Below are 27,391 nucleotides of genomic sequence, written 5' to 3'. Positions count from 1 at the left end.
TGGCACTTTTCTCGGACATAATTTAATTTTGTTACACCCCGCAAAAGCACAGTCGCATCTCCTCTCCCCGCTGACAGCTTGATGATAAGCAGAAACAAGCCGAGAAATGGGTTGGCCTCTATAAAAAGCGCACAAGGATAACACCATCTTGGCTGTCAAATCATTTTGACATGTCTGACACGCTACGTTGAGGCGTTTGATCGTTCTTTATGAGTCGGCTAGATGAAATTTCCCGCTGTCCCTGCAGAACGGAGGCCGTCATCGTGAAGACACTCCAGGGTTAATGATATTATCTTTCATTTACCAGCTGTAATATATCTTTATTACTGGCAATTAAAGAACTAATCAAACATTTGTTTGTGCTCAGATCGCTGCTGTTCTCTGAGGATCCTGCTGCTGATGTGGTGATCGCTCGGACAGAGCTCGCACAGTTGGTAGAAAGGTGTGAGGATGTGAGACAGAAGCTGCACAGAAATAATCAGGTATCGTTGTATGCATGTTGGGAATCAAACAAATTGGGGTGTGGACCGGGGTGCAAATCCGTCGCAGGGCACACTCATTTACACACTTCATGCAGTGTTTTGTGGAATTAGCCTAATCTGCATATCTTTGGACTGTGGGAGGAAACCGGAGTACCCGGAGGAAAACCACCAAGCACGGGGAGAGCATGCAAACTCCATGCACACAGATCGAAGGCGGGTACCGAACCCAGACCGTGGTGGCGCAAGGCGACCACCACGTCACCGTAATGTTTATAAATGATAAAAAAATAAATTCCAGTTTTGTGTTTCGGAAAACAAGTGATCACTTTAGGGATAGCAGCCATAAACAGTTATTACGTTACCCCATTGTGTATTTATTATTAACAATCATATGTGTATTATTTAAAGCATATGTTTGAACAATAGCTGTAAGGCAAGTTATCCTGCATCACATTTGTTCTATTAGATCCTGCACCTCAATCCTGTCTACAATTATTCCTTACTATTACACTAGGCTTGGTTGTGAAGTTTTGCAGTGGTTGCTAAGGTGATAAGGTTTTTCAACCCTCCAATCAATGAGCTCAAAATAAACGTCAAATCGCCTCTCAAAGCGGTAAAAGCTTTTAGGAGCTGCAGATGCCGAGCATCTGTTCGAGGGTGTCCTCACACTTGCCCCATCTGCACTCTGATTCCGAGTGCGTGTTCAGGGAAGGACAATATCATTGCAGGTTTGTTTTCACATAAATGAATTCCTCCCGGACTGTGGATTGATTGCATAATCTGCTGTATGCGAAATCGCTGCAAGTGTTTGACACTGATTAGTGGTTCGGGTGAAGCTTTTCTGTCAAAGCTGCTTGTTTTTAAATTCCTCCTCACTGGATCTGGAGAGAAGTCGTCCTGTTTTATCTGCAGACACAACATGTCTTTCTGCACCATTGTAAAAGCTGAAACAGGAAGCAACATCACAGTACTTACAGTCATGAAAGAAACTCCAGATGATGGTTTTCATGTGGTCTCGGGTTGGAAGACAGCTTGACCACACATCTCACAAGTTTAAAAACAAGCGAACGACAATGTCTTGTGTCATGCATGAAAATGTATATCTTTTTCGTCCTTTATATACATTTTCCATTTAATTGGATGGCTAAGCTATTGAAGGATGAGCTGTTAATACATTATGTGTCCCTGTCATTTTATGCCAACGTCCCAACAAACCTTTTATTTTATTATAGTTTATAATAAAAATGTTTAAATAAAATTTGTCTCTTACAGGAAAAATCCATGCTGACTTGACTTCTATGTATATGTATCTTTTTAATATTGATATTTGATCTTTAGTATGACTGGCGTTCAAGTCAAACTGGGAATGGTGATGAAATTTTTAAATAAAGGTGTAAAACCGGTTGACATTTACAGAAATGTTTTTTTTTTATTTTTATAAATAATCATTATGGCAGTGGTGGTAAATTAATCTTAATTAAATCTCTTCATTAGGAGCTCACTCAGCATACCTATTAATGAGATTCTTACTTCATTAATACCAAAGAATATCCTCTAAATAAAAATAATGTTTTAAAAAGCAAACAATATTACTGTTCAACACTGTCCTACTTCCAAGACTACACCGAACCCCACTGCCACCATACTGTAGATGGATCTCCTACTTCTTGGACTGGTGTGTAGCTTTAAGAGGGAGATTTGTCCTCCTGATTGATCTAGAACTTCTTCATCATCATGCTATCTGGTCTCTCCAGCGTCTTTCCCGTCACTTTCTTTTGTTCAACCTACACCAAAATACAATGTCTATCTTTCTTTCTCTCCCTTCCTCTTTCCCCAGATAATAACATGCCACAATGATAGAAAGTCCTGTTAAATAATAGGCATGGTGTTATTACATGCTGTGTCATTTATGTGCTTCAGGGGAGGATATTCTGTATACCTGTCAGGATGAAAGAATGGCGCCGGCCCAAGAGGCTTCTTCTTCTTTTTCCTTTTTTTTGTGTGCGTATGTGTCAGAGAAGCACGTCAGAGATGTTCTTCTTGTCCTCGCTCTCACATTTCTTTTATTGTCTTGCTTTCCATTCTCCGCCCGGTGGGACCATAGAGACGCTATATAGAGAGCGGCTGCAAATAAAAGTGAGCCGAGAGCTTTTAAAATATCCTCTTCAGGTGCTTGATTTTTCACATGGAAATGGTTAGCTATAGCAAAAGCATGTTTGCTAAGCACTCTGTTTATGCATTTCTTTTGACAAGCGCACATGGTGTAGATGTGTTTGTGTTTTGAGGTGCCATATTGCTCATATTGAGCTGATTTCGACTAATCAGCATTGTTTACGGCTTTGTTAATTTAACAGGTAAGGAAAAGGAATGAAGTTTTTAACATAAGGTGTGATCGTTTTCAGATGGAGAGCAGAAGCACCTTTTGGTGTTCACATACGTACAGGGGGCGTTCAAGTCAAACCGGGACTGTTCAATGATGAGACCTTTTAAAACATGCGAATAGTGCAAGCAGGTTAAATGCAGCCCATTCTAGTCCTTCCTGTCAACAATTAGCAAGCGGAACGCCTGATCCTTTTAAAATCGGCGGATAACTTGTTGCCAACTTTGGGAAGAGATGCATCTGTCTGTGGGAACTGCGCACTCACTCATTAATCATTATGATTATCAACACTTGCACATTACAAGAACTTGGCTGGGAGTTATTGCCACGTCCCCTGTACAGTCCTGACTTTACTCCAAGCCATTTCCACATGTTTGGGCCATTAAAGCAGTTCCTGGGAAGCCAGTGTTTCAGATGTGAAGCAGGCAGTCTGATCATGGCTCCGATGTACTGAGAAAACTTTTTAATCTTGATCTTATCTATGCACTAGTGAAACACTGGGATACTGTAAATGATTTCGTGTAGCAGAGCATTATATAGAGAAAAACTCACTTGCTCATCGTTTATACTGCTTTACCCTGTATTCAGGGTCGTGGGGGCCTGAAGCCTATCCCAGGAAACTTAAGGCACGAGGCAGGGTGGACAGGGTGCCAATCCATCACAAGGGCACACACACTTACACACTCAATCACACACTACGGGCAATTTAGGAACGCCAACTAGCCTATTCTGCATGTCTTTGGACTGTGTGAGGAAACCAGAACACAGCAAGAACCTGCACACAGAGACGGGAATGAACCCTGGTCGGGAATCGAACCCGGACCCTGGAGGTGCAAGGCGACAGTGCTAACCACTACACCACTGTACCTTCTATATAGATAAACAAATGTTTTTTAAGAAGTTATTACTCTCAACTGTTTTTGTTGTTCTGTACAATAAAAAAGCCCTGGTTTGATTTGAACGCCCCTCGTAATTGCTTTACGAGAATTTTAAAGCAATGTCCTAAGATGTTCCTGATGCAAGTCTCCACCTTAAAAGCTACCAGATATGTTCTATCCACAAGATGGCAGGTGTGGTTGTGTTTAACTGTTTGGGCAGAGGATACAGTGCCGTGACAAAATATTTGGTTCGCTGGGTTGCTGAAGTCCCAAAAACTGGAGAAGAAAATAGCTTGGTAACCCTTTCCAGACAGATGTATGTTAATTACTTTACTTCTCATCTGTTTTTGAATTTCTGTAGATCGAGTTGCTTTAACACGAACGTGAAAGTACTTTACTTTGTCAGACAGGTTCTACTAAAGTGATTTCTTGATCCATGTGGTCTGGCAGTAATTAGGCCTGGGTGTAGCAAGTGAAATTAAACTCAGCTTTTTTTTTTTATTATTCATGATTAAGCAAGGGTATAATACTTGGACCAGGTAGATTTGGACAGCTTCTTTCCACTAATAAATGAGATCATTACCTAGACACATTTTGTGTTTACTTGTTAAAATGTTTTGAGTGTGACAAATATGCAAAAAAAAATAATTAATCAGAAATGGGGCAAATACTTTTCCTCACAGCACTATGCAGGTGAGGAGGTAAAGGGAGCTGTATATACTGTATTAAAGTAATAAAGCTTTGCTGCATCGCTCTTTCTAATATCGGCAGGAAGTCGACCAACGTTATCTGTGAAGCCGTTAAAAAATAAACCAACACTTAGTACATGCAAACCTAAAATTGGAAAAGTCAACTCAAGGAATATAATCAAAGATTAATAAGCAAAGACTCCAAAAATCTGTGGAGTGTTTTAAAAGTTGTCTGCTAGTGATTTATTCAGGCATGCTGTGAAGGCCTCAACAGATTAATTTTTTTCTCCTCTCACCTCCCGCTCGCTCGATGTTGTTTCGGAGTCATTTGTTGCCCTATTAAGGCTGAACAGGTTGAATGGCTGTTAAGCAGTGCTTTCACAATCTCCTGCGTAATTGAAGTAATTACAGGTTACAGCTGCTGCATGTTGAACACGGCACCATAAACATTGTTACAAGTAGAATTAGAGAAGCACTAGAGCCAGTGCAGGCGACTACATCCCTGAATCCTAATGTCCTCTTTCCACAGATTATAATTCATGAAGCTTCCTTTCACCTTTTTTATTTTTTTTTAAAATTGGAAACGCTTATGTGCAGCATAAAAGTGGTGAGGCAATTTTGCCACTTATTTGATGGTAAAACACTTGCAGTTGAATCTCCTCGCTCTGTCTCAGGCAGTGATTATGGGTGTGAGAGGAAAATCAGCTCATGAAAAACACTTCCATTTCCAGCAGGGAAATTGTCTCCAATTTGGTAATTTTCTTTAATTGAATTTGTAATCTCATCAAGATGCTAAAGCCATTGATTCAAACAAACTGCTGTTTGTGTTTTTAGTTGCACGATGGCTATTTTGTGTGTGTGTGTGTGTGTGTGTGTGTGTGAATGTGCGTGCATGATTGCAGGTTTGTTTAGACAGAATTGCAGTACGTTCCTAATTGCAAGCCTGTCAAACATACTGCTATATACCTAGCACAAAAGAATAGTTTAGAGTGTAGAGAGTGTAGTGCATTGTACTGTGTATTACATATGTTCAACAACATGTAGATTCTAAATAGTATATTAGCTGTAGATTCTTGTAAATTCATGTTTTTAAAGATTTCGCAGAATAAATGGTTTCGTTCATATGGTTTCGGGACAATACAGTGACAATTTAAATAATTTAAAGCTCCAATAAATTACATGGTCATATAACATAACGGTTCCTATAACACGCTATTTTAAATACAAAAATTAGGAGTTTATTCAAATTCAAATTCAAATTTTTAAATGGTAAAAGAAGTTTTTGAAGCTTATAAATCAATGAACAGTGCTTGAAGCCAAGTGTATATTTTTTATATTTATTCATTTTTTGCAGTTTTTTTTTATATTCTAATTCATGAACCCAGAATGCTCCTAACCAATAATCTATAAACCTTGTAATTATATTTAAGCTGGATATTTGTGATTGTATGATCATCGATTTATTGTGATTTCCTTTTGCATTTAAACGGATTTAATTGTCAAAAATTACTAAAACGCACCATATTGTGTCTGTTTTTTTTTTTTGTTTTTTTTGCGCACTGGGGCAACTACTGTGAAGCAGAAAATCTTATATAGCCTGAGAAATGTGCATGCGTATGATGTTAATAACTGCGCATGATCACAACAGGTCTGTGTAAAATGCTGAATGATGTATCTAACCGTGACTTGTTATACAATTTTCCTAGAAAAACGGCCACTCCAGGATGTGGGCGTAATTAAATTTTAGGAAAAATGATACAAGTAAACCCCCAACAAAGACAAATCTCAACATAAACTATGTATATATGTCATATATCACAGGAAGTATGCATGCAGTGGTAAATACTACTGTGGTTGGCCTGCAATGACAAAATGCTTCTGCTTTGACAGCTTTGTCATGTTTGTAACGTTAATATATTCGGTAATAGATGCTTACAGTAAATGAGTTATCCTACTGAATGAATTAATTGATTTTCAGGAAACACAACGAATGCAAGAAGCATTGTACTGCACAAATAAACTGATTATTATTCGATCTTCGATTGGTTTATTCACCCATCATGGGTCTATACTTCAAATTGATTTCTAAAAACTTCAGCTAGGCCAAAGGGCTATCTCCCTTCATCAGTATATTTAGGATTTTCTGCTCAACATGTTTACTTGCTTGCTCCAACAACTATGGTTTAAAGAAAGCAGTATCATGTTTCTTAAAGTAAAGCAGCAGTCAGAACAAACCTAAACGAAATTCTCCTGGAGGAAAAGCCATTTCTGAACGTGTAAAAGCTGTGTTTCACACTAACTTTATGTGACCTATGAATTTGTGAACCATGTCTTCTATTTCAATACTTTTTTTAAACATGTTCTTGTCAGAGCTCGGTGTGAAAGATTTTAAAATAAGAACTTGCCCTTGGGGAGTCCTAAGGGCAAAAAGTGGGGGCATGTTGAAAAACAAGGTCTCGTCCTGAAAACAAGAAAAGAAAAGAAAAAAAACCAAGTAGCAACCAAAGAAAAACACATACTTGAGTCCATTTGGAAGAGATGAACCCTACTCTGGATTCTTGGAAAGAAGACCACCCACAGCAGCTATTTATAGAGTGATTCCAAACCCAAGTGATGAAAAGCATTTACATCGAAATTAGATCCCAAATGCTAACTAGTGTCAGAGATTCGTCTTTTTATATTCCATGTTTTCCCTAAAATAAAATTGCTGAGGCCATCCAGTATCTGTCTTATTGCTTCTATAGAGCCTTTTTAATGCAACAGAAAAGCCTTTTCCCAACCATGGCTGGAATACAAGGGAGCAAATTTACCTGTGATCTTCAGGTGGAAGGAATAGCAAACTCTACCTTGCCTGTTAATCACAGTGATACTAGACAATCACGGTGAGCTCATGCATATGGAAGATGGTGGATAGCACTTTTCTAATGACCAGCATTTTGGCTGGTTTTATGTGTCTAAGAAGAAGCACAGGTCATGCTTCAACCTTACCATATGGTAGCTGCTGTGTAAAAAAGGAGAACTGGCTGATGGGTAAAAATCTACCATTTCACCATTTCAAAAGGGTCAAATTTTGGAAAATCTAAAAGTATAGTGCTGTGCTATCAACTTTGTGGAAAAATTGTGATCAGAAAAAAAAAGCATGAATGGAGATCACTTAGACATTGGGGAAAGTTGCATGGTTAAAAAAATCAAACTTAAAAATTACAGCTTTGTGTGATAGTTAAAGTAAGAGCATTTCTATATGCCCAGAATGTGATGAGAACAGAATGAATTTCTTTTTAGTGAGGAAAAAAAAAGACTTAAAATAAAAACCATTTTTTCAGTTTAAAAATAAACCATTGTGCATTATGGAGCTTGTTTCTTCTTTCCCCCCTCATTTGCTTTGATTTGTGCCAAAAATTAAAACAAGTCATTTTTTACTTTTTTTTGTTGCCATTTATCAGATGAGAGAGATGTCATCTTAAGTAAGCTCCTTAACAAGAGCAGTTTATCGGCCTGGCCTTGAAGACGAAGGGAGGATGTGTTTTATACAGCCGTGTCTAAGGCCATATTTGGTGCGAGGGATTTTCATCTGCTCTGCATCTGGATATCATCATATTAGCGTTCCAGCTTGTTAGACTCGCACCCTGCCTACGCAAAGCGGCTGCCGATGTGCGTTAAGAAGGATGATATGAATTATATCTAGGAGGGGAGTGTAAAAGCCTCGGTATGATGATCCTTATTGATGGCTGCTGGATGATATCAGAGGTCATATTGCACAATATGCGATCCCAGGATTGATGCTTTACTGGCTCAGATAAGCTCACTGGTGCTGCTTGGACTCTGGAGGAAGCAACAAATTCTGAACATAGCCTATTGAGCCGGTGATCGTTTATTCAGTGGTCTATTGTCAAGCACTGCCTTTGTCGATCTTAATTTGCAGAATCATCTGTTGCTTTAATTCCAGAACAAATCCTAGGAGAACTCTGTTGCTATCTAAAGAAGGGCACAAAACCTAATGAAGAGCTGATGCTCGCTGATAGCATGCCCGATGGATGTGCACACCTACACGGCCACAGAAAGACTTTTGTGTGTTATGTTATTGAAGGGCTTTCTTGTGACCTCAGTGGGTGCAGGCAATCTGGAAGGCTTGCTGGCACTGAGCATCTGCAGAAACCCTTCTGAGAGAGAGAGAGAGAGAGAGAGATTGTGATTGAGGCGAGCACATCCGAGTTAGAGCTGCTGTTCGGGGGCCGTGGCTGAAGCATGGATCACTGTAATTACTGGGCAGTCCAGGCCCGGTTATTAGTTTAGGGAATGTCAGGGGCGTATATCAAACCCAATTTGCTCCGTAGCTTGAGAGGTCACTCATCTTCCTGCACCTCCTTCCCTCCCTCGGAGCAGCAGGGTGGGCAGCCTTCACTTGCATCTGTGCTATTTTCATTTTATTTATGTCTTTATTTTTAACAGAGCTGCTTTGTATTGGTTGCCTAATTGGGCAAAATGTATGTCAAAGTCGTGATAATGATCATTCTGGCCAGTTGTCTGAGCATAAATGGAATCATTTTCTTTCTTTTGTTTTTTTGTCTATTAGATTTGACACTTTCAATGTTTTTTTTAAATAATGGAATAAATGATCGGAATTAATTTTATGTCCATTTTTTTATTTTTATTATCCACCAACCTCCAGCAATCTAATTCTTTCTCTGTTTGTCAGTATGTCATTTGTTGGCCTTTTATTCTGTCTGTTTAGATGGATGGTTGGATGAATGGATGAATAGGTTTCTAGATATTTCAAGCATTCTGTTTGTTGTTTTGTGTCTTCTTGCCTTATTGCTCTGTATCAGCTATAAACAGTCCCTGTGCTGCATAAAATGTGCTGACACTGCAATCTGCCTTCATGAATGTTAAATAAACATCTCATTACAGATGCTTTGGTTTTGCTAATCCCAAATCGCACGTTTTTGATTGGTTTATTATTAGTGTTTTAATTAAGTGGAAGATCCCTGTGAATTAGTTATAGTTACTATACTATAATATATGTTACTATAGAAATGTGGAAACGCATTAGAATGCGCGAATTTGACAGTCGTGAGGTTTTACGCAGTCTTCCTGCCCTCATATTAACAATAACCTGACCCTTGTACAATCAACATTTCCAGTAAACCTGCTAAATACCTCTGCTAACAGACTGCACAGTTGTGTGCTTCATCCTTTGTGTGTTCCAGCTCTTTGTTCTAACATGTTTCTTTGAACCCTCTGACCACTTTCTGACAGCATTATGCTAATTCAGCATCCCGGTCATGCCAGCTGTCTCAGAGGTGATAGTGGAGCTGCTGTCCCTCTGGAGGCTGATTGACGGAGTCTGGAATGGCATGAGGGGCCAGAAAAAGGGTGCTGTCCTGAGTTGTGTACCTGTTTCAGAGGAATGCAGCAGATGGTGGGTTTGGCATGAGCACATGAGAACAGAGAAACGACAAGTCTTCGGTTAAATTATGCTCCACTGCCCATGCTATGAGGCTGAGCCCACCTGGCTGCTTAGTGTACGCGAGATAGAGACGAACTTCATTATGTTTGCTTTGTCTCCGCATTAAGGCATGGCTGCTGGACCTGTCGTCAGTGGCGTTTGATGGGAGGCTGGAATGATGAACAAGCAAAAACCAGCTGGACACAGTTACGCTTTGGAGAAGCATGTTTAATTACATACATTAAGCTGAATTCAGGGTTATCATAAGTATGAATAGAAGATATATCAGTATTTAGACAGAGAAAATTGTACCTGACGTTTTTTCTATATCATCTAGATCAGTGGTTTCCAACCTTTTTTTTGCACAGACCAGTTTTATGTGACAATTTTCCATGGACCAGCCATTGTGCGCTCATAACAAAGCATAATACATGTTTTACTGCACTGAGACAGTCCTATTCAAGAGTGATGGGAGACATTGACACCCATATGTTCAAACAACCCAGCTTCACAAAGATAGTTTAATGGAAATTGGAGCACGGTTTTCAGTGCTTTTTAGGCTGCATCTGTTACATCAAGCAGTCTTGGAGCATGTGAATCACCTGTTGCAATAAACATGTAATAGGTACAGTAATGTAGGATTGGGATTTTCTTTTAAATTCGGCCTTCTTTTTGTTAGCAGTTTCAGAGTTAGCCTGTAACGTTAGTATAATTTTATCCAGCATCAAAATTGAGACATAGAAAAGTGTTGGGAAAGAGGTACAGACCAAAGTGAATGCACACCTCGATCATCAATAAAATGGAAAGAAAATAATATATAAATATGTATGTATATTTTTTATTCATTCTGTGTGACCTGATACCAAATCGTCTGCAGCCCATTGGTTAAAATTATGCATATATTTAGGCAAATCTTCCTGAAAAGCCATGATCATGTACAATGTAAAGGACACACCTAACTTTTACCTACACTTGCCTACACTTAAAATGCTTTTAAAGGTTTTTTTTTCCCTTTTTAATGTTTTTTACTTTGACATTATAGCAAAAGTTTTCCAACAGAGCTTCTTATTTTTATTTATTCCAGGGGATGTAATATGAGCTCAGTTTGTGATTTCGTGACCTAAGCTTTATTATTCTCCAACATGCTAATTATAAGTGCAGGACAAAGTCCTCAAAAGCTTTCAGTTGCTTAATCCAGGCACTATGGTAGTAACGGTAATTAAGTCAGTGTTTGGAATAAACACAGTACTGGTTATTATGCTGTTTTTTTGGCTTGTGTTAAATTATTAATATCACAAATCATTCTTATTCTCAATTGTGAGAAAATCTGAGACAAAAGCCAGCTGGTTTACTAGCAGTCAGCTGGAATAGCAGGAAATCATGTGAATGTTTTTTTTTTTTTTCATTTGCACATCAGAGATCCTGTTTTTATTTATATTTTTTTATGACAAAAGAGATTTTTTTAAAGCTATTTTTTAGTAGTGACTTGGAAATTAAGTACCAGAAAACGGCTTCACGGGAACTTAAATGAGTAACACGTCCCCCACGCCTATAAATAAATCCTTTAAATAAACATGTACATAGATTTATTTATTCTTTATTCTGTGGAGTCTTCACAGAGCCGTGATTGTGATCGAACACTGTGCCATTGATTGCGAAAGGTAATTGCAGCCTGGAGAAATGATCTTCACAGAAGGGCTGAAGTCTGTGGGCTGCTTATTTACTGACAGGAACAGAGTGTGTACAGTTTGCCCTAAAGTATTCCCGCTATGCAGAGCTCTGCTCCTGAGCGATAAGCTATGAGGAGTTGGGGAAATGTTGTTTACTACCCAGTCCAACCTTGTTGTGAGCTTAGCATACAGACACTGATTGGCTTCCTCTGGGAATTTACACTTGCCTTGTTTGCACTTAAAGTAAATGACAAACTGCAAACACAGCTAGAAAGCAATTTTCCATGTAGGAGCCAAAAAAAAAAAAGAAAAAATCTCAGGAAAAAAAAAAAGTCACACACTAATATTTTGTTGGACCTCCTTTCGACAACTATGCAACATCACATAATTAATTTCCGACGATTGCCAGTAATTTTTGCCAGAGATCTCTCACACTGTAAAGTCTTCTCTAGCATATCCCAAAGCCAGGTCTGGTCTCTGAGGAGGTAAGTTTATGTGAAATGCTTGCAGAACCATTCTTTCTCAATTTACTGTAGCCTGATGAATCTTGGCATTGTCTTCCTGGGATATGTCTGTTCCATGTGATGTGATAACCTGGTCATTTCACTTGACCTTCTTTTCTTGCCACATAACATTGCTGTGCCTAGACCTGACCAACTGAAGCAACCACAGATCATAAAACTGCCTCCAGAGGCTTGTACAGTGGGAACTATGCATGAGCGCTTCCCTTCTTACCCATCACTTTGGAATACTGGTAGTCTGGACTCTGACCACATGGCCTTTTTCCATTGCTCCAAAGCTGCATCTTTATACTGCCTAAAAACCTAAAGCCCTTCTGAAACACTGTAACATCATTTCTACGTTGATGGGATACGCCTTCTGACACGAATGTTTAAAAAATGAGAAGCTACTCAGTTAGGAATCGGCAGTGTATAATTTATATCATAACATTTTGAAGCCACCTTTAATTGATATAGATTCCTTCAATTAGTAAAACTTTTTAAATTACATTTTTCTTCTGTAGAACTATCTGTGTTGAAGTTGATATGTCATACATAACGCTCAAAAATTATAAATAAATTAATGAGATTAGCGGGGTGAATAAAGTTTAAGGGTATCTGTGAAAACAACAGCTGTAATGGTTCATGTTTAGAAAACTGGAGACATTGAATTGCAGCCAGTTTATGACTTGTTTATTGGTTCAGCTTCAGTATTTCTCACTTGATCCTCACCCTTTGGAATATTTTGTTGGGTCCAGGTCTGGTCTGATAATAGATAGATAATGAGCCCTAAATTATTGCATGGTTTAATTTGTACCTCACACACATACATACATACATACATACATACATACATACATACATACACACAAGCAGCCATAACATTAAAACCACAAAACTGGTGACAGGAACATGGAAACCTGGGGGTCACCCATGCCCAGGCTGATCCTATTGAAAAGCCAATGCGGCAAAAATCACTGAAATAAATCAGTGGCGGCCACAACTGCGCATAACATCTGCGGCATTTGGCAAACGCCTTTATTCAAATCAACTTGCAGTTTCATCCCATTGTAAATCTGAGCAGTTAAGGGATAAGTGCTTTGCTCAAAGACCCAACTCGGTGGGGAAGTTTGAACCTGGGACCATTTAAGCAGTAGTCTAACGACTTAACCACTGACCCTGAGCTACCCCTGCCTCCCCCTGCCTCCCCATGCCTACCCCATGCCTCCCCCTGCCTCCCCCATGCCTCCTAGTAATAGGAAGTTTGGATCATTTTAGTGACTCGGTTCTTTGAATCTTGTTCATCAAATTGAACGAACCTTTTTTTGAGTTATTTAGTTCATTTGATCAGAAATAAAAAACATCCACATACACAAATTTTGTCTATAGTTCCAGTAATGAAAATATTACAATGCAAAGGACATTATGATAGACAGAATGTGCAGCTCACCTCTCATATCATTAAATCGTTTGTTTTTTTGTCACGTGACTCCCATAGTGGCAGTGCAGTGCCGATTACACAGGAAACAGAATTGAGTGGTTCTTCTCGTTAGTCTTCTAGTCCAACTCGTTCGTTCTTTTGAATCTATTGCACTACATAGCGTATGGGAGTCACGTGACAAAAAACAAATGACTCGGGCTAAAAGAGTAATTGAGAAGAATCGCTCAATTATGTTTCCTGTGTACTGCACTACATAGCGTCTATGGGAGTCACGCGACAAAAGAACAAAGATTCAGACTAGATAACTCAAAGGTTACATGTGTCCAGTAGAAAATGAACGAATCACTCTCTAAGACTCTACTTGTTCTTCTGAGTCACGCTAAAGACTCGTTTAAAAAGGACGGATCGTTTCTGAACGACCCATCACTACTGTTTCCAAAGTTACCAGAAAACCCGGTGCACCACAGCCCGCCATGCAAGCGAAGAAACCTAGCCTGCTGATCTGCCTTTCAATCTCCCCAGATCCCAGTCCGATCAAGCTTAATCTGTAGGTGTATTTATTTCCTGTGTTGGTGAGAGGTGACTCTGGGTCCAACTACATAGCTTTTCTTGCTATTGCTAATATGATAACAAATCATGTCGGCTAGAAATATTCCCATGCACAAGCTGCAGAGAACTTGTCATTGGTGCAGTGGAAAAATTCTAGCCATAAAGCACCTCTGTTGTACTGTAAGTACCTGCTCCCGAAGTCCAGACCTCGGAAGCATCGATAGTATTGTGTAAATATGTATTTCAGCTCATGCCTGACTAAGGCTGTATCTGTTCTTGCTAAACCTACAATTTGTATTACTGTCAGTTCCATTAGCAGATAAAATGTGCCGGCAAATGAGTACGTGTAAATGTGAATGTTCTCACAGTCCTTAAAGTAAACAAACCTATATACAGTATGTTGCTGAGTTCCACAGGTGTCCATATTTCATGCCAGCACCTCACAGATCAATGGCGCAGCTGCTGTCTGTGCTTCCAGGCTGCTCTTCCTGTCTGTGCTTAGTTTTCTCTTGCTGTCAGATTTATTTAACTTTGCTATGCTACGAAGTATGTACCTAGCCCCGGGCATCATCAATATACACTCCTCTGCCCTGACTAATTGTCTGCTCGTTATGTGAGCACCAGTTAGAGAATATTTCTTTGCATTCCTTTGCCTCAACAGCCTGAAGCGAGGTGTCGTAAAATCAGAATAAGCCGTGATGACAGGAAATCACTTATATAATGTTTACAGTCCTGGGCCAGTTCAGGCTCTGCAGGTCGTCTCATCATGAGAGGGAGACGGAATATATGAAAATGACATTAGCAGAAATAAGTATAAAAAAAAAGAATAATGGTTATTACCATGTGTGTAATGCCTTGTCATTATTAAATACAGTACATAGTGTAAGTCAGGGGAAGATTTTTGCGTTTTTTCTTTTTCTTGTGTATTGTGAAGATAAGGTTTCTACTCAGTTAATATCAGATGAGATTATATGATAAAGATCCTCTAACAATAGACCTGAGATTAGCTACATTTTCTACATCGGGCTTACATCAGCGATATGAACATGTACAGAAAACCAGCTTGCGTAAACAGAAACATGTTTCAGCCTGAGCTTGGGGAAATAAGGATATTCTTTCTCTCCATTTCTTTCCATTAATTTTGTGTAATCCTATGCTCTCATGCTGATGGTGACTTGTAGATAAGATTTTGTACTCTGAGATTTTGATCCAAAACTTTGCTGTGGATTATTTTGGCTTTGCGATGGATCATAACTCATGACTCTTTAACATGTGTATTTTTTTTAAGGATTTACCAGAAGTGATGTAGGTTGGTGGAATGATGCAGAGCAAAAAGAATCCCCAAAGTCATTTGTCAGGCTTTTAAGTACATTCATTTTTCCCCTGTCTTACTTTCTCTTACACACTGTTTGTACTGTACATCATACATAATTGGATTTCTGTATAGCTATATAAAGTACAGTGTACATAACTTTCTTTTTTCTGTATCATTGTAGTTTTTCAATCAGTTATCAGACTGTAGTAGCAATCGTAGCATATTCTGTATAGAACGAATCCCATCCAATTTCATTAATGCTACTTTTGGCATCGATGTTGGAATGCAGAAGTCTATTTTTCATATTCCGCTCAATCGGCAATAGCCTCTGATGGTGCTTTGATATTTCTGCTCCAGCACTGCAGCTGTATTCAAAAAGAGTTTTGTTCCCTTTTGAAGTTCACCTCTATATCGAAGGTAAAGCAGCTTTAATCTTTAGGCACTGTCCCAATAATCCCGAGCCTTTGATGTCGATGGACCCTAAAGAGCAGATGCAGGACACTAACTGAAGGTGACTCACAGAAGCATATCTGCTCTCTCTGCTTTTCTAGGTGACGTTCCCAAAGGATCTCGCCATGCCGTGGATGCTGAGTGGGTCGAATATGAGCAAGCAGCCCATCACCTTGCTGGATCTCTGCTACGGCAAGACAGATAACCTAAACCTGCAGGGAGTGGTGAGTCCATCCAAGTCCAAGTCCACTGTTGAATAATAAGTTTCATGGTGGTCTGTCTCACATTGCAAATCAATTTAGTGTCCAGTAGTTTTCATAAGCTTTGATCACTTAAAATGAAAGGCCAATGTGTTAAATATATTTCTTTTAAATTATTACACAGTATTTGCTTAACAGGGATTAAAGTCAGTCATTATTAATGTTGGCCATAGTTTAGTGTTGATTACAACAAACTCTTTTCTGTCTGAAATTTTAAACTTGCACGTTGTTCCTCAATACTACCATAACACTGCAGGCATAGTTACAGCCCCAAGACAACCTTGATGGAACACCTACCCAACATCAACTTATTAGTTAATAGTTCATTATGGAATTTAAAACCACAGGCAGTCCCCAAGATCACGTAAAAATACGAGAATGTCTGCCTTTTTGGAAGCAAAAGCTTTTTAAGACACCCTGTATTATCCCATCTGAATTCAGGATGTTCATCTTAAACTTAAGCGGCATACTGTGTGGTTTATTGCTATAAAGAAAGCAAAAAAAGTCATAGACAGCATTTATTTTTTTTACTTTTTTCGCATTACAATGGTCAATGTTTTCATTTTAAGAATCAACATTACAGAGAAATTAGCATTATTATTATTCTTATTATTATATGATAAATATTCTACTTACCCTGTATTTTTCTTATAAAACTGCACCACTATGTAATTTGGAAAACGTATGCTGTTTTAAAAGCTAATTATAATGTGATTCAATTGTTACAGGTTGTTATTTTAATTTAGGACTGGACACATTATGAATTTATTAGCTAGCCCACTGGGCCAGTGAAGGCTTCAAAGTGCTTGCCCGGGTCCGGGTATTGTTTCCCCACGTGCCTAATTAACGTGGGTGAAAAGCGGTTGAAATAGTGTTTTTAAATTCTTTTGTATTTCTAATTCTGATTATCTAGCTTAAGTATAATTAATACATACAGGAAAATGAGGTCCTACCAACATCCAGGTCATGTGTTCGCTTCACGTGTATAGAAAATGCCATAGTATTGTGGTGCTTTTGATTCATGACAATGAAAAATACAGTGCATGTACATATTCAACTGGATTTTATTTTGCAAAGAAATTGTCGTGTTTTTTTTTTTTTTTTTGTCTTTCATTGATTTTTGGACTGTGGATGAGAATAAAGTGCCTGGATTAGTGATTTTTCTACTGCTACGTCTCGATTTAATTCATTTATGCAGAAAAAAATTTGGAAGTAATGCTGCTTTAAATTATATTTAATCTTTATGTAATATCTACAGAAATGATAGAGGGGTAAAAAGAGATACATAATAATGAGTTATTAAAGCAGTGATATTATACTATATCAGTATCATCACAGCCCCCCAGGCCTATGGTAAACTGCTGAGTCAAAAGTATTTGCACCCCCGCTTGAGTCGTACTATATGTTGTACTGCAGTATTATCTATCATTTGGCTTTTCCAAAATTATTAGTGAGGTTACATTTTTACACTTGAGAAAAGCATCACCATTATAAACATTAAAAAGGCAAGAAAATGGATGAAGCAGCACTTAATTCGGTTAAATGTCAACCTTGAAGCAAACCACCTATCTCTGATTTGCCTTCTTTAAAAAGAAAAAATTACCCATAAATCTTCCTGGATGTGAAGTCAAACCCAAATTACAAATAATTGGAATCCAAGCATGATATAACGCTCGTGAGCGTGAGATCTACATTTGTTATCAGCTGGAGGAAAATTGCGTGTCATTCATAGCTTTAGCAATAGGAACCGTGTAGAGACTATTTTTCAGGACGTCTGGATGCCAATCCCATAACACCCCCCCCGTCCAAAAGTAATTGTTTGTCAAATAGATTGTCCGTACTCTGTCCTCAGCTTTGTAGAGATTTCACCCTAAATTTCACTCGGTTCTTTTCCCATTTCCACATCCTCCTTTTCCCCACGGTGGGCAAAATAACAAAAGGGGAATGTCATGAACCAATTTGAATTTAAAGTGGATTTTTCTTTGACCACCGTCCCCGGAGAGCAGCAGCACAGCTTGCGTTCGAACGCGTGACTGTAGAATTCCTCAAAGAATACAGAGCAGGTCTTTAACTGCAGCGTTGTGTTTGAGTGTGACAAAGTTTACACAAAGAATTTTTTACATTTTTTTTAATAAACAACACTCAATTTGATTTATTTTTAATCGGCACGAAGGAAACGAGCAGAAATCACAGTATTCAAAGTATTTCCTTTTAATCTCGCTGTTATCACTGTTGAGTGTTTTTGTGATATCAGGCTTAAAATATGGTAATAATCTATTTAACATTTGATGAGTTTAATCGGAATCAGACTGGATGGTAAAAGGGGACCGTAGGGGGGTTTAGCAGCACCTTCACAACCCTAATGACATTTGTATATAATGAGGCCTCATATGGTGCTGCGTTAAAGCCATTAGAAAAAGACGGTGCGATTTCGTTATCAGTTTAATGAATTCAGTTAGTGTTGGAGTAATAGAAAGTACACATCTGGTGCTAAAGCCGTTTAATGCGTGATGTATTTCATTTTCTTCCCTCGCCGTCTTTGTAGGACACATCCTTTACTTGATTAAAACACTTAATGATGATTTATTATTAATCAAGCGATTTGCAAACGTAATGGATTCCATTGTCTTGGCTACATTTAAAAACGATTTATTTCGCAGCCAACGTTCATTTAAATGCAGACTGCGAAATATATATTAAAAAAAATTATTTTAAAGTGCACATCTTGAAGAAATAAATAAATAAATTTACGAGGCGCATATTACACGTTGTGACAACGAGTTGTAGTTGTGACAGCGAGCTGTCCAGTGGTCTCCATGATCCTGTTTGCACAGAGAGAAGCAGACAGTTGAACGTAGACAGGGATGATTAGGCATGGCAGGACAGATGGGAAACACATGGGGCTGGACAGGCTTGTGTTTTCTCATTCACATGTAGACAGACACACAAGTGCACAAATCTACAGTACGTGGTGGGAGGAGCTTCCGGCGCTTGCATCCCTCTCTTGTGTGTGTGTGCGTGCAAGACTGTGAATTACAGATGTTCAGTAGTGGAAGATTTATTAGCTTTTAAGTTTTATTTCTGATATGGAAAAGATATTGTGTGCGTATTTGTGTATTTTTACAAAATTGCTAAATATATACACTGTATTGGCAAAAGTATTACTATAACACTCACCTATCCAAACCATTGAATTCAGTTGTTCCAATGGTTAGAAGGTGTATAAAATCAAGTACCTAAGCGTGCAGATCACTTCTACAAACATTTGTAAAAGAATGAGTTGCTCTCAGGAGCTCTATGAATTCCAGCATGGCACCATAATAGGATGGCACTCGTGCAATAAGTCCAGGATAATAATAAATTTTCCACAGTCAGCTGTTAGTGGTATTAAAACCAAGTGGAAGCCATTGGGGACGACAGCAACTCAGCAACAAGGTGGTAGGCCACGTAAAGTGGTGCTGAGATTCATAGTACACAGAGGTCGCCAAATTTTTGCAGAGTCAATAGTTACGGACCTCCAAACTTCATGTTGCCTTCAGATTAGCTTAAGAACAGTGTGTAGAGGCCTCCGAGTGGCGCAGTGGTAAAGCGCTCGCCCTATCATCCGGAGATTGCAGGTTCAAACCCCGGGTGATGCTGTTTTCCTCTCACAGTCGGAGGTCTAGAGAGAACTGATTGGCCGAGCTCTCTCAGGGGGAAGGGGATGAGAGGTACTTGCGCTCCCACATTAATCACGGCTCTACAGCCAATCAGGGGCGTCTGTGAGCTCGCGCACGCGGAAGGAGCGGCTAGCGCCCTCCTCCGAGTGTGTTACTCCGCCCCTAATGGTGCGTGAGCAAGCAGTTCGAAAAGATGCGGTCGGCTGACATCACACGGTTCAGGGAAACACGTGATGGTCTTCGGCCCTCCCGGCTGAGTGGTAGTAGTAGCCTTAATGTGGGAGCCCCCTAGCGACGGGGAGGAATTGGCTACGACTAAATTAGGGGAGAAAATTGGAAAAATAAATAAATAAAAAAAGAACAGTGTGTAGAGAGCTTCATGGAATGGAATGCATGCTCGGCGCAGCTGTATCCAAAACTCACAAGTGCACTGCAAAGCATCGGATGCAGTGACGTAAAGCACGCCGCCACTGGACTCTAGAGCAGTGGAGATGTGTTCTATGAATGACAAACCACACTTCTCTGTCTGGCAATCTGATGGGTTTGGCAGTTGCCAGGAGAATGTTACTTGTCTGACTGCTTTGTGCCAAGTGTAAAGTTTGGTGGAGGCGGGGTTATGATGTGGTGATGTTTTTAGGGAGTTGGGCTCTGCCCCGTAGTTCCAGTAAAAGGAACTCTTAATGCTTCAGCACACCAAGACATTTTGGAAAATTTTATGTTATAACACCAGTGCACAAATAAAGGTCCATAAAGAGATGGATGAGCGAGTTTGATGTGGAAGAACTTGACTGGCCTGCACGTGAGTCCTGACCTCAACCCGATAGAACACCTTCGGGATGAATTGGAGTGGAGACTGCGAGCCAGGCCTTCTTATCCAAACATCAGTGTCTTTGACCTCACAAATACGCTTCTTTAAAAATGGTCAAAAATTTTCATAAACACACTTTATACAAACCTTGTGGAAAGCATCCCAAAAAATTTTAAGCAGTTATAGCTGCAAAGGGGATGGGCCCAACATCATATTAAACTCTGTGGTTTAAGAATTAGATGTTACTCAAGTTTATATGCATGTGAAGTCAGACGAGCGAATACGTTTGCCAATATAGTGTCTTTGCAATATTGCAAATTTTCAGTCGGTAATCTGGTATCTAATGTACTATGTTTAAATACAAAAAATAAGTACATTTACGTTTGTGATCGCACATTTTTAACTTAGCCATTAATGCAATGGCTTTTGAATTCTTTTTGATTTTGCCTTTTCAACTTTAGGAGAGTTAAAGAAATTATGTAGTTGATTTACCCTTCTGGTGGTAGACTCGAGGACATTTCAGTCAAAGCTGATTCTTGTTTTGAGCTGAAGCTATCCTAGTCAATTTTTGGGGCGTTATAAGCACAAAGAGTTTATGCAAACCAGATGCATTTTCATTTTGGCAGCCCACGTATGTTGCTGTTGTCGAAAATGCAATAAATTTGTTTTGATTGAATTTCGGTAAGAACTTAAATTATGCGTGCACACAGGAAACGCGACTGCACATTCCTGTTTGAATTAGCATTTTATAATTAGCAAGTCTGGAATATGCAATAACGTGGTATAAGACTCGGAAATATGTAAGCAATTGGCGGCGTTACACTCAGCGACAGTGTAACATTTCGTCATGTGGCTGGAATGTTGGACGAGTTCAGTAGCACAGAGTTTATATGCGAGTCTACATCTGGAACATGAGACGGGGTGAGAAGTTGAATTACATTTATGTCTTGTGTTTTGGATGTTGGATGATGCCGGATTTAGGTACAGGATTACAGCATCATATTTAACTTCCTTATATCCTATTGTAAATCCTCTAAAAGTTAAAAAAAGAAAAAAAAAGGAAACAACAACAAAAATAAGTTTGTTTATCTGGTTTACCCGGCTTCAGTGCTAGTTCTCAGTGTCATGCATAAAGCTGCTGGCATTTAGGGGACAGTTAGACATGGTGAGTATAACAGTCACATATCTCATCTGGAATAATTTCACACTTAAATTTATTCTGGCCATACCGAAGCACCATGTGTGTCCACTAAATCAAGGCTGCTCCTGCCCAGGCGACAAATTGGTCATAAGTCCACTCTAATGAAGAGCATCTGATGCCTGGAGACACTTTGTCCTGACAGGCTTTTTGTTGTTGTTTTGTTTATTAAGTCTGCCAAAAGCACACAGGGAAGAGACTACAGAACGAATGGAAACCAAAATGGTTTGCATCAGTAGGACAACTGGAAAAATGACCGATTTATGCCTCAGGAATGCCAAGCATTTAATATGTTTGGACATTGCTTTCTTGTTTGTGATCTAAAAAATATTCTTTTCCTTTTTTTTGCGTGTTGGCAGGAATGATGTTTTTTTTTTGCGGGAATGGTAAGGTACTTTTTTTTGGGGTGGGGGGGATTATTGTATTTGGAGGAAACAATGTGTATGAGTGTGTGTATGCTTACATATCCATAAGACTTCATGATATGATGTCAAGCTATTTATCAGTATTAAATTTAAACCTTGCATCAATATAATATTACAAGCACCCGTTATTGTTCGTAATGTAACACAAAACTGTAAAAGACAAATCGATCATTACAGATTAACCCATTTGGTGTTCCTGTGGCACAATTAATATTTTATTATTTGTTGTTATTTGATAACAAATTGGTTACATTTAGAAGCCTTAAAGACGATGCTTTAACAGGCTAGTATTTCTCTTTCAGAATGGGTTGTCTTTAGAAGATAACATAACCCTTGAGAAACTTTTTTTTGTTTTGTTTTGTTAATGAGGTATTGCCCGTATCCCTTTTTGTAATTGGTGTTTGATCTTCATTCCCACAGCTCATGTAAAAGCTATGCCTTGGCCGTTCTTTGGTCTTGTTATTATTCCTATCACCTTGAGCTACTTTGTGGCATTCCACAAACAGAGGCCCCTCATTCTGCTGACGGCTTTGACTGGTGTCCAACAAGCCTGGACCAGCAGGACTGCTCTGTCTCAGACAGGTGCAAGGCCCCCTGCAGCCAGTCACCTGTGTCCAGCTCTCTCTCTCCTTTTTTTGACGACTGTTGACATTGCTTTCTCCCTCGCCTTTTTCCTGCAGAGCGCCCTGGAGTCCAAGCTCAGCCAGCTGTTCAAACACCTGCACGGGATGAGACAGACCCTCAACCTCCTCCTGGCTCCTCACAAAGAACCTGACAATTCCGTCGTACACAGGACTCCTACGGCCATCTACGCTCGGATGCTGAACCAGTCGCACCGCTGCTGCGCAATCCTGGACCGCTGTTGCCTCGACCTCCTGACCCTGTCTCTCATCGTGCCCTCGGCACCCTGGGTAAGAGGATCGCCTCCCTGCAGCCCTCTTCGGCTTTCCTGATATCCATCATTTGTTGTCCCATTGTTAGCTCAAAGCTTCAGCATGTTTTAGGTATCCGGGGTGACATGAAGGTTGTCCTTGTTTTGGAAACTGATACATTTGCACTTGACAATTAGCCTGCATGAGGGATTCAGGAGCTCGGCACAGGAATGTGCACAGTGGAAAAACAAAGAGAAGAATGCAAAACAGTGAAATGTAGCTGCTGATGTTGAAGCGTCGATCGTAATTTAGCCCTTTCATTAGTAGCTAACAAATCATTAAGGTCATGTACCATCCTAAGAAGTGTGTGCTATTTAATAATTCATTCAAGCTAAATTATACACAAGCATTTAAAATACTGAAAATAATGTAATACAGGAAACATCAGTAGCTCTCAAATAATAACTGAGCTTACAGTACTTCCTGTCATTGCCACTGATTTGCGTCATCTTCCTACCTGATCTGGGTCATGCTGCGTCTCTGAGCCTGTCACTTCACGTGTCTGGCTCTCCTCATATTGACTATACTCGGGGTGATTTAGAGAGAAAAGGAGGAAACATTCAGGCTATTGTTCCTCCACTTACTCCCCATGGACAAGCTCATCTTTGGCTCTAAAGATGAAGCAGCCAGACCCACATTAACCCCTGTCTTGCCCATCTCCAACCCTTCTCCACACCCAGGGGCTTTAAAAAAACGTGCATTATTCATTCCCCATTCAAATGACATGCTATCCACTCGTGACTGAGCATAATGAAACCTGACGCTGTTTAGAATTCTGACTTGCCTCAGCAGTAGCCAAGAGCAGACGCAGCTTGAGAGAATCGAAGATTTTTCATGTGAATATCGCAATTCAGATTTAGATGTGGAGTCGAATTCATAATTTAGTTATGTGAAAAAAAAGCGCTTCATGTAGGTTTATACTAATGGCTTGAAATCAGTAGCACAAATACTGAAAATCCCTTTCTGATTGGATTTGTCCTTGGAAGCTACAAATAACAGAGGCAACTGAATATGGACACATTATTCTCAATGAGCAGATAATGTGTTTTAAACAGATACAGATAGGAGGAGTACTGTTTTTTTGGTTGAAATGCATGGGAGGTTTGTATTTTTTTTTTTTTTATGAAAATGCAAAGGATTGCTTACTGAACAAAGAAAGATGATATTTTGCTTACCTGAACATGATTCACTTACAACTCACACCTTTATCCTTATTATAGTATCTGTCATAACAACAGTTTAATTTCCTTTTTTTTTTTGGTTAGCATAATTATGTTAATAAAAAAATGAAGTTTAGGCCATTCCCACTTTGGATTTAAACATTATATAACAGTATCGATAAAAGAGAATATCGCTCAGAGTATATCGAGAGCACTAACACGAATAATGGCATTGCGTTACGTCCTTAATGCATACATCTTATGTCATTAATTGGAATGTCTGATGGGATCGGAGGCTTAAACCGGTATCAAATAACTGTTGATACCGGTTTAAAATAAATACTTAAATTAATGTAAGCTAATAACCATCTAAGTCTAACCCTAACCCTCCTTGTTCAGAATTAGATGTGTTTTCTTGCTGAAAGTGCTTCCGTGACTACTGTACTTATTGGACGCCAGTATCAAGACCCACATACAAAAGCAATGTTCCTTTCGTCCCATTGTGCCGTCCATACCTCTCTGTACTATAATAAGGAGTTATAAACTGAGGTTTTTTTTTCAGTTTTTATATACTTTTCATATATTGTTTTTTCGTATTATTTGTATTATTATGAGTTGTTCCAGATCTTTTACAGACTTTGTAATTGAGCAGGTTGTGTGTTCAACAAATCTCATCACTTTAAATTTTATATTTATATAACTATAAACACAACTGCAGGCTGATTTTTTTTGGTTGGTCAAAACTGTTGGAGGTGGATTTATAGTGTTTTGCAAAATCATCCAAAATTCAACCTGATCCTATAATCCAAATCCAAATGATTTGGGATTTTAATATATTTGTGTAAGTCACTTTTTGGCTTATAATGAAAGGTTTACATGCTGAACTGCCTGTTTTGAAAAAAACAAGTTTTCCCTGTAGATATTTTAATACTAAGGTCACAACAAGTTCCAGGCTGTCAGAAACCCATTTGTGCCTTCAGTCATGTTCAGGAGGAACTGAAAATAAAAGTGGGTGAGGGTGTTTTTGAGGCCATCTTCACAGAGGGTTAACCTGTTTCTGCCTGAACGGAGATGCATGTATCAAGATCTTCATCATCAGTGGAGGATATCCATCACTCCCCCAAGCCCTGTGACAAACAACCCAGCTCTAAACTTGGAGCGCCCTCATGAAACACACAAGATAAATGTGGCCGGTTTGTACAGTGGAACCTCAACTGAGTGCAGTCAGGGACCCATCTGTGCTATATTAGTACAAGGCGGTGTGATTTATTTCAATTTCGCCTGCGCGTACGCAGGATGTTGTTAGTCAATTACACTGTTGGGGGACGTTCCTTTTTAAATAACTAATTGCATTACAAAATTACTGTTATTAAAAAGTAATCAGTTACATTACAGCATTACACTCTGATAAGAGTAACTAATTAGAGTACTTTTCCAATGCAGAAAATAAAAACACCTTTGTGATTCCTCATGCATGATGTTTTAGTCAAGACCTTTATAATTATTCTACCGTCATCACTCAGCGAAGTTTGGCCCATAATCTGTTAGCTACTAATACCCCTATCTCACCTACTCGGTTTCGCGCAGTGGTCATAAGTACGGTTCCTCATGATTCACCGCCAGTTTTGGCGCTTTGATTAGGTTTCCATCTTTCTGCGTGTCGGCCTTCGCATAGTCAAACCGCTACCAATAGGGGTATAACAGCAGGAATAACAGAGGGGGGTGGGTTATCGGGGGCGGGGCTTGTAGGATGACTTTCTCACACACTCTCTCTCACACACACACACACACACACACACACACACACAATAATGGATTGGGAATGACTGAATTCTGGCTCATGGATTGCATAAATTGTCAGAATAATAGATTACATTTGAAAAAAATTAACAAAATAACTAAGTACTTAGATGGCAGACATAACTATGGTGGCCGTGAAGTGCAAAACAAATTAACAAAAATGACAAAATTAACAAAATAACAAATTAAAAACCAAATTAACAAAACGGAAAACAAAAAAAACGAATATCTGACTGGCCGAGAAGTGCAATACAAATTAACAAAACAGAAAACAAATTAACAAATTTAAAACCAAATTAACAAATCCGAAAACAAAATAACAAAACCAAAAACAAAACAACAAAACTCCCCCCTCCCTCCCAAAAAAATAGTTTTGGGTTTTGTTATTTGGTTTTTAATTTGTTTTCCATTTTGTTAATTTGTATTGCACATCTCGGCCAGTCAGATATTAGTTTTTTTGTTTTCCGTTTTGTTAATTTGGTTTTGAATTTGTTTTTTTGTTTTGGGTTTTGTTATTTTGTTTTCAGTTTTGTTAATTTGTTTTGCACTTCAGGGCCACCGTACATAACACTTTAGATTACTCTACTTTGTAACGCGTTACACCCAATACTGATCATTTAGAAGGTGTGCCCTCTCGTTGTTGTATGTAATTGGTAGTAAACCTTTACATGCACTGATGGATTTCATGGCACTAACGCAAACCACAACCTCAGTAATCATGTAATTGCAGGCGAACAGATTTACATAAAAATGTACGGGGAATTTAGCTGGCATCGGAGGGTGCCTGATTACCATGATTACATCTGTTGGCTTTTAATTGTGGAATTTTAGCCATTAAGGGAGAACAAATAGAGAGGATATCATGTGCTAACCAAGAACTAGCAAAAAACCTAGAAGATAAATGGTTCTTTTTCAGGGAAGTGATTTCATGGGGTAGCCTATTTCCACAGCAGGACCCGGAGGGATAAAAACGGAAACCCCAGCCTTACAGATGGCACAGCAAGGGGTGGAAATGTCTTTGTTGTAGGTTCCACTGAGCTCTCAGGAAGAAAACGATGAGCTTTGTATCCAGGAGAGAAGAGATCCATAGGAATAACTGAAGTACCTGCCATTAAAATAGATCTAAAGGCAGAACAGCTGGTGCCTCAACACTGCTGGTGGCTTTTTCCTCTCTCTCTCTCTCTCAGAGGCCTCTGATTGATCTGTGTCTCTCCTATTAGCAGTGATTTACACCACAGACACGCCGTATTCTCTAGGCGCACTAATTATCGCAAAATTTCAACTACTTCCCTTTTAACTCTTCAGCTGTTTCAACATTACTTGTTTCCCCCTCATGCAATTTTTTAGTC

At 39.1% G+C, this 27,391-nt stretch overlaps 1 protein-coding gene across 1 annotated transcript in view; it reads left to right on the top strand.

The window, feature by feature from the left end:
• The window catches only part of LOC128509516 (uncharacterized), a 66,049-nt gene that overhangs the window by 15,419 nt on the left and 23,239 nt on the right, over positions 1-27,391 (top strand). The window contains exons 6-8 of the mRNA XM_053481284.1: positions 368-482; positions 15,902-16,024; positions 22,831-23,061. Coding sequence (XP_053337259.1) covers positions 368-482; positions 15,902-16,024; positions 22,831-23,061 — 469 coding nt within the window. The remainder of the gene's footprint in view (positions 1-367; positions 483-15,901; positions 16,025-22,830; positions 23,062-27,391) is intronic.

The sequence above is a fragment of the Clarias gariepinus genome, chromosome 21 (assembly GCF_024256425.1).
Source record: "Clarias gariepinus isolate MV-2021 ecotype Netherlands chromosome 21, CGAR_prim_01v2, whole genome shotgun sequence".
In the NCBI taxonomy this organism is placed as follows: Eukaryota; Metazoa; Chordata; class Actinopteri; order Siluriformes; family Clariidae; genus Clarias; species Clarias gariepinus.
This window is presented reverse-complemented; position numbering and strand designations above follow the sequence as displayed.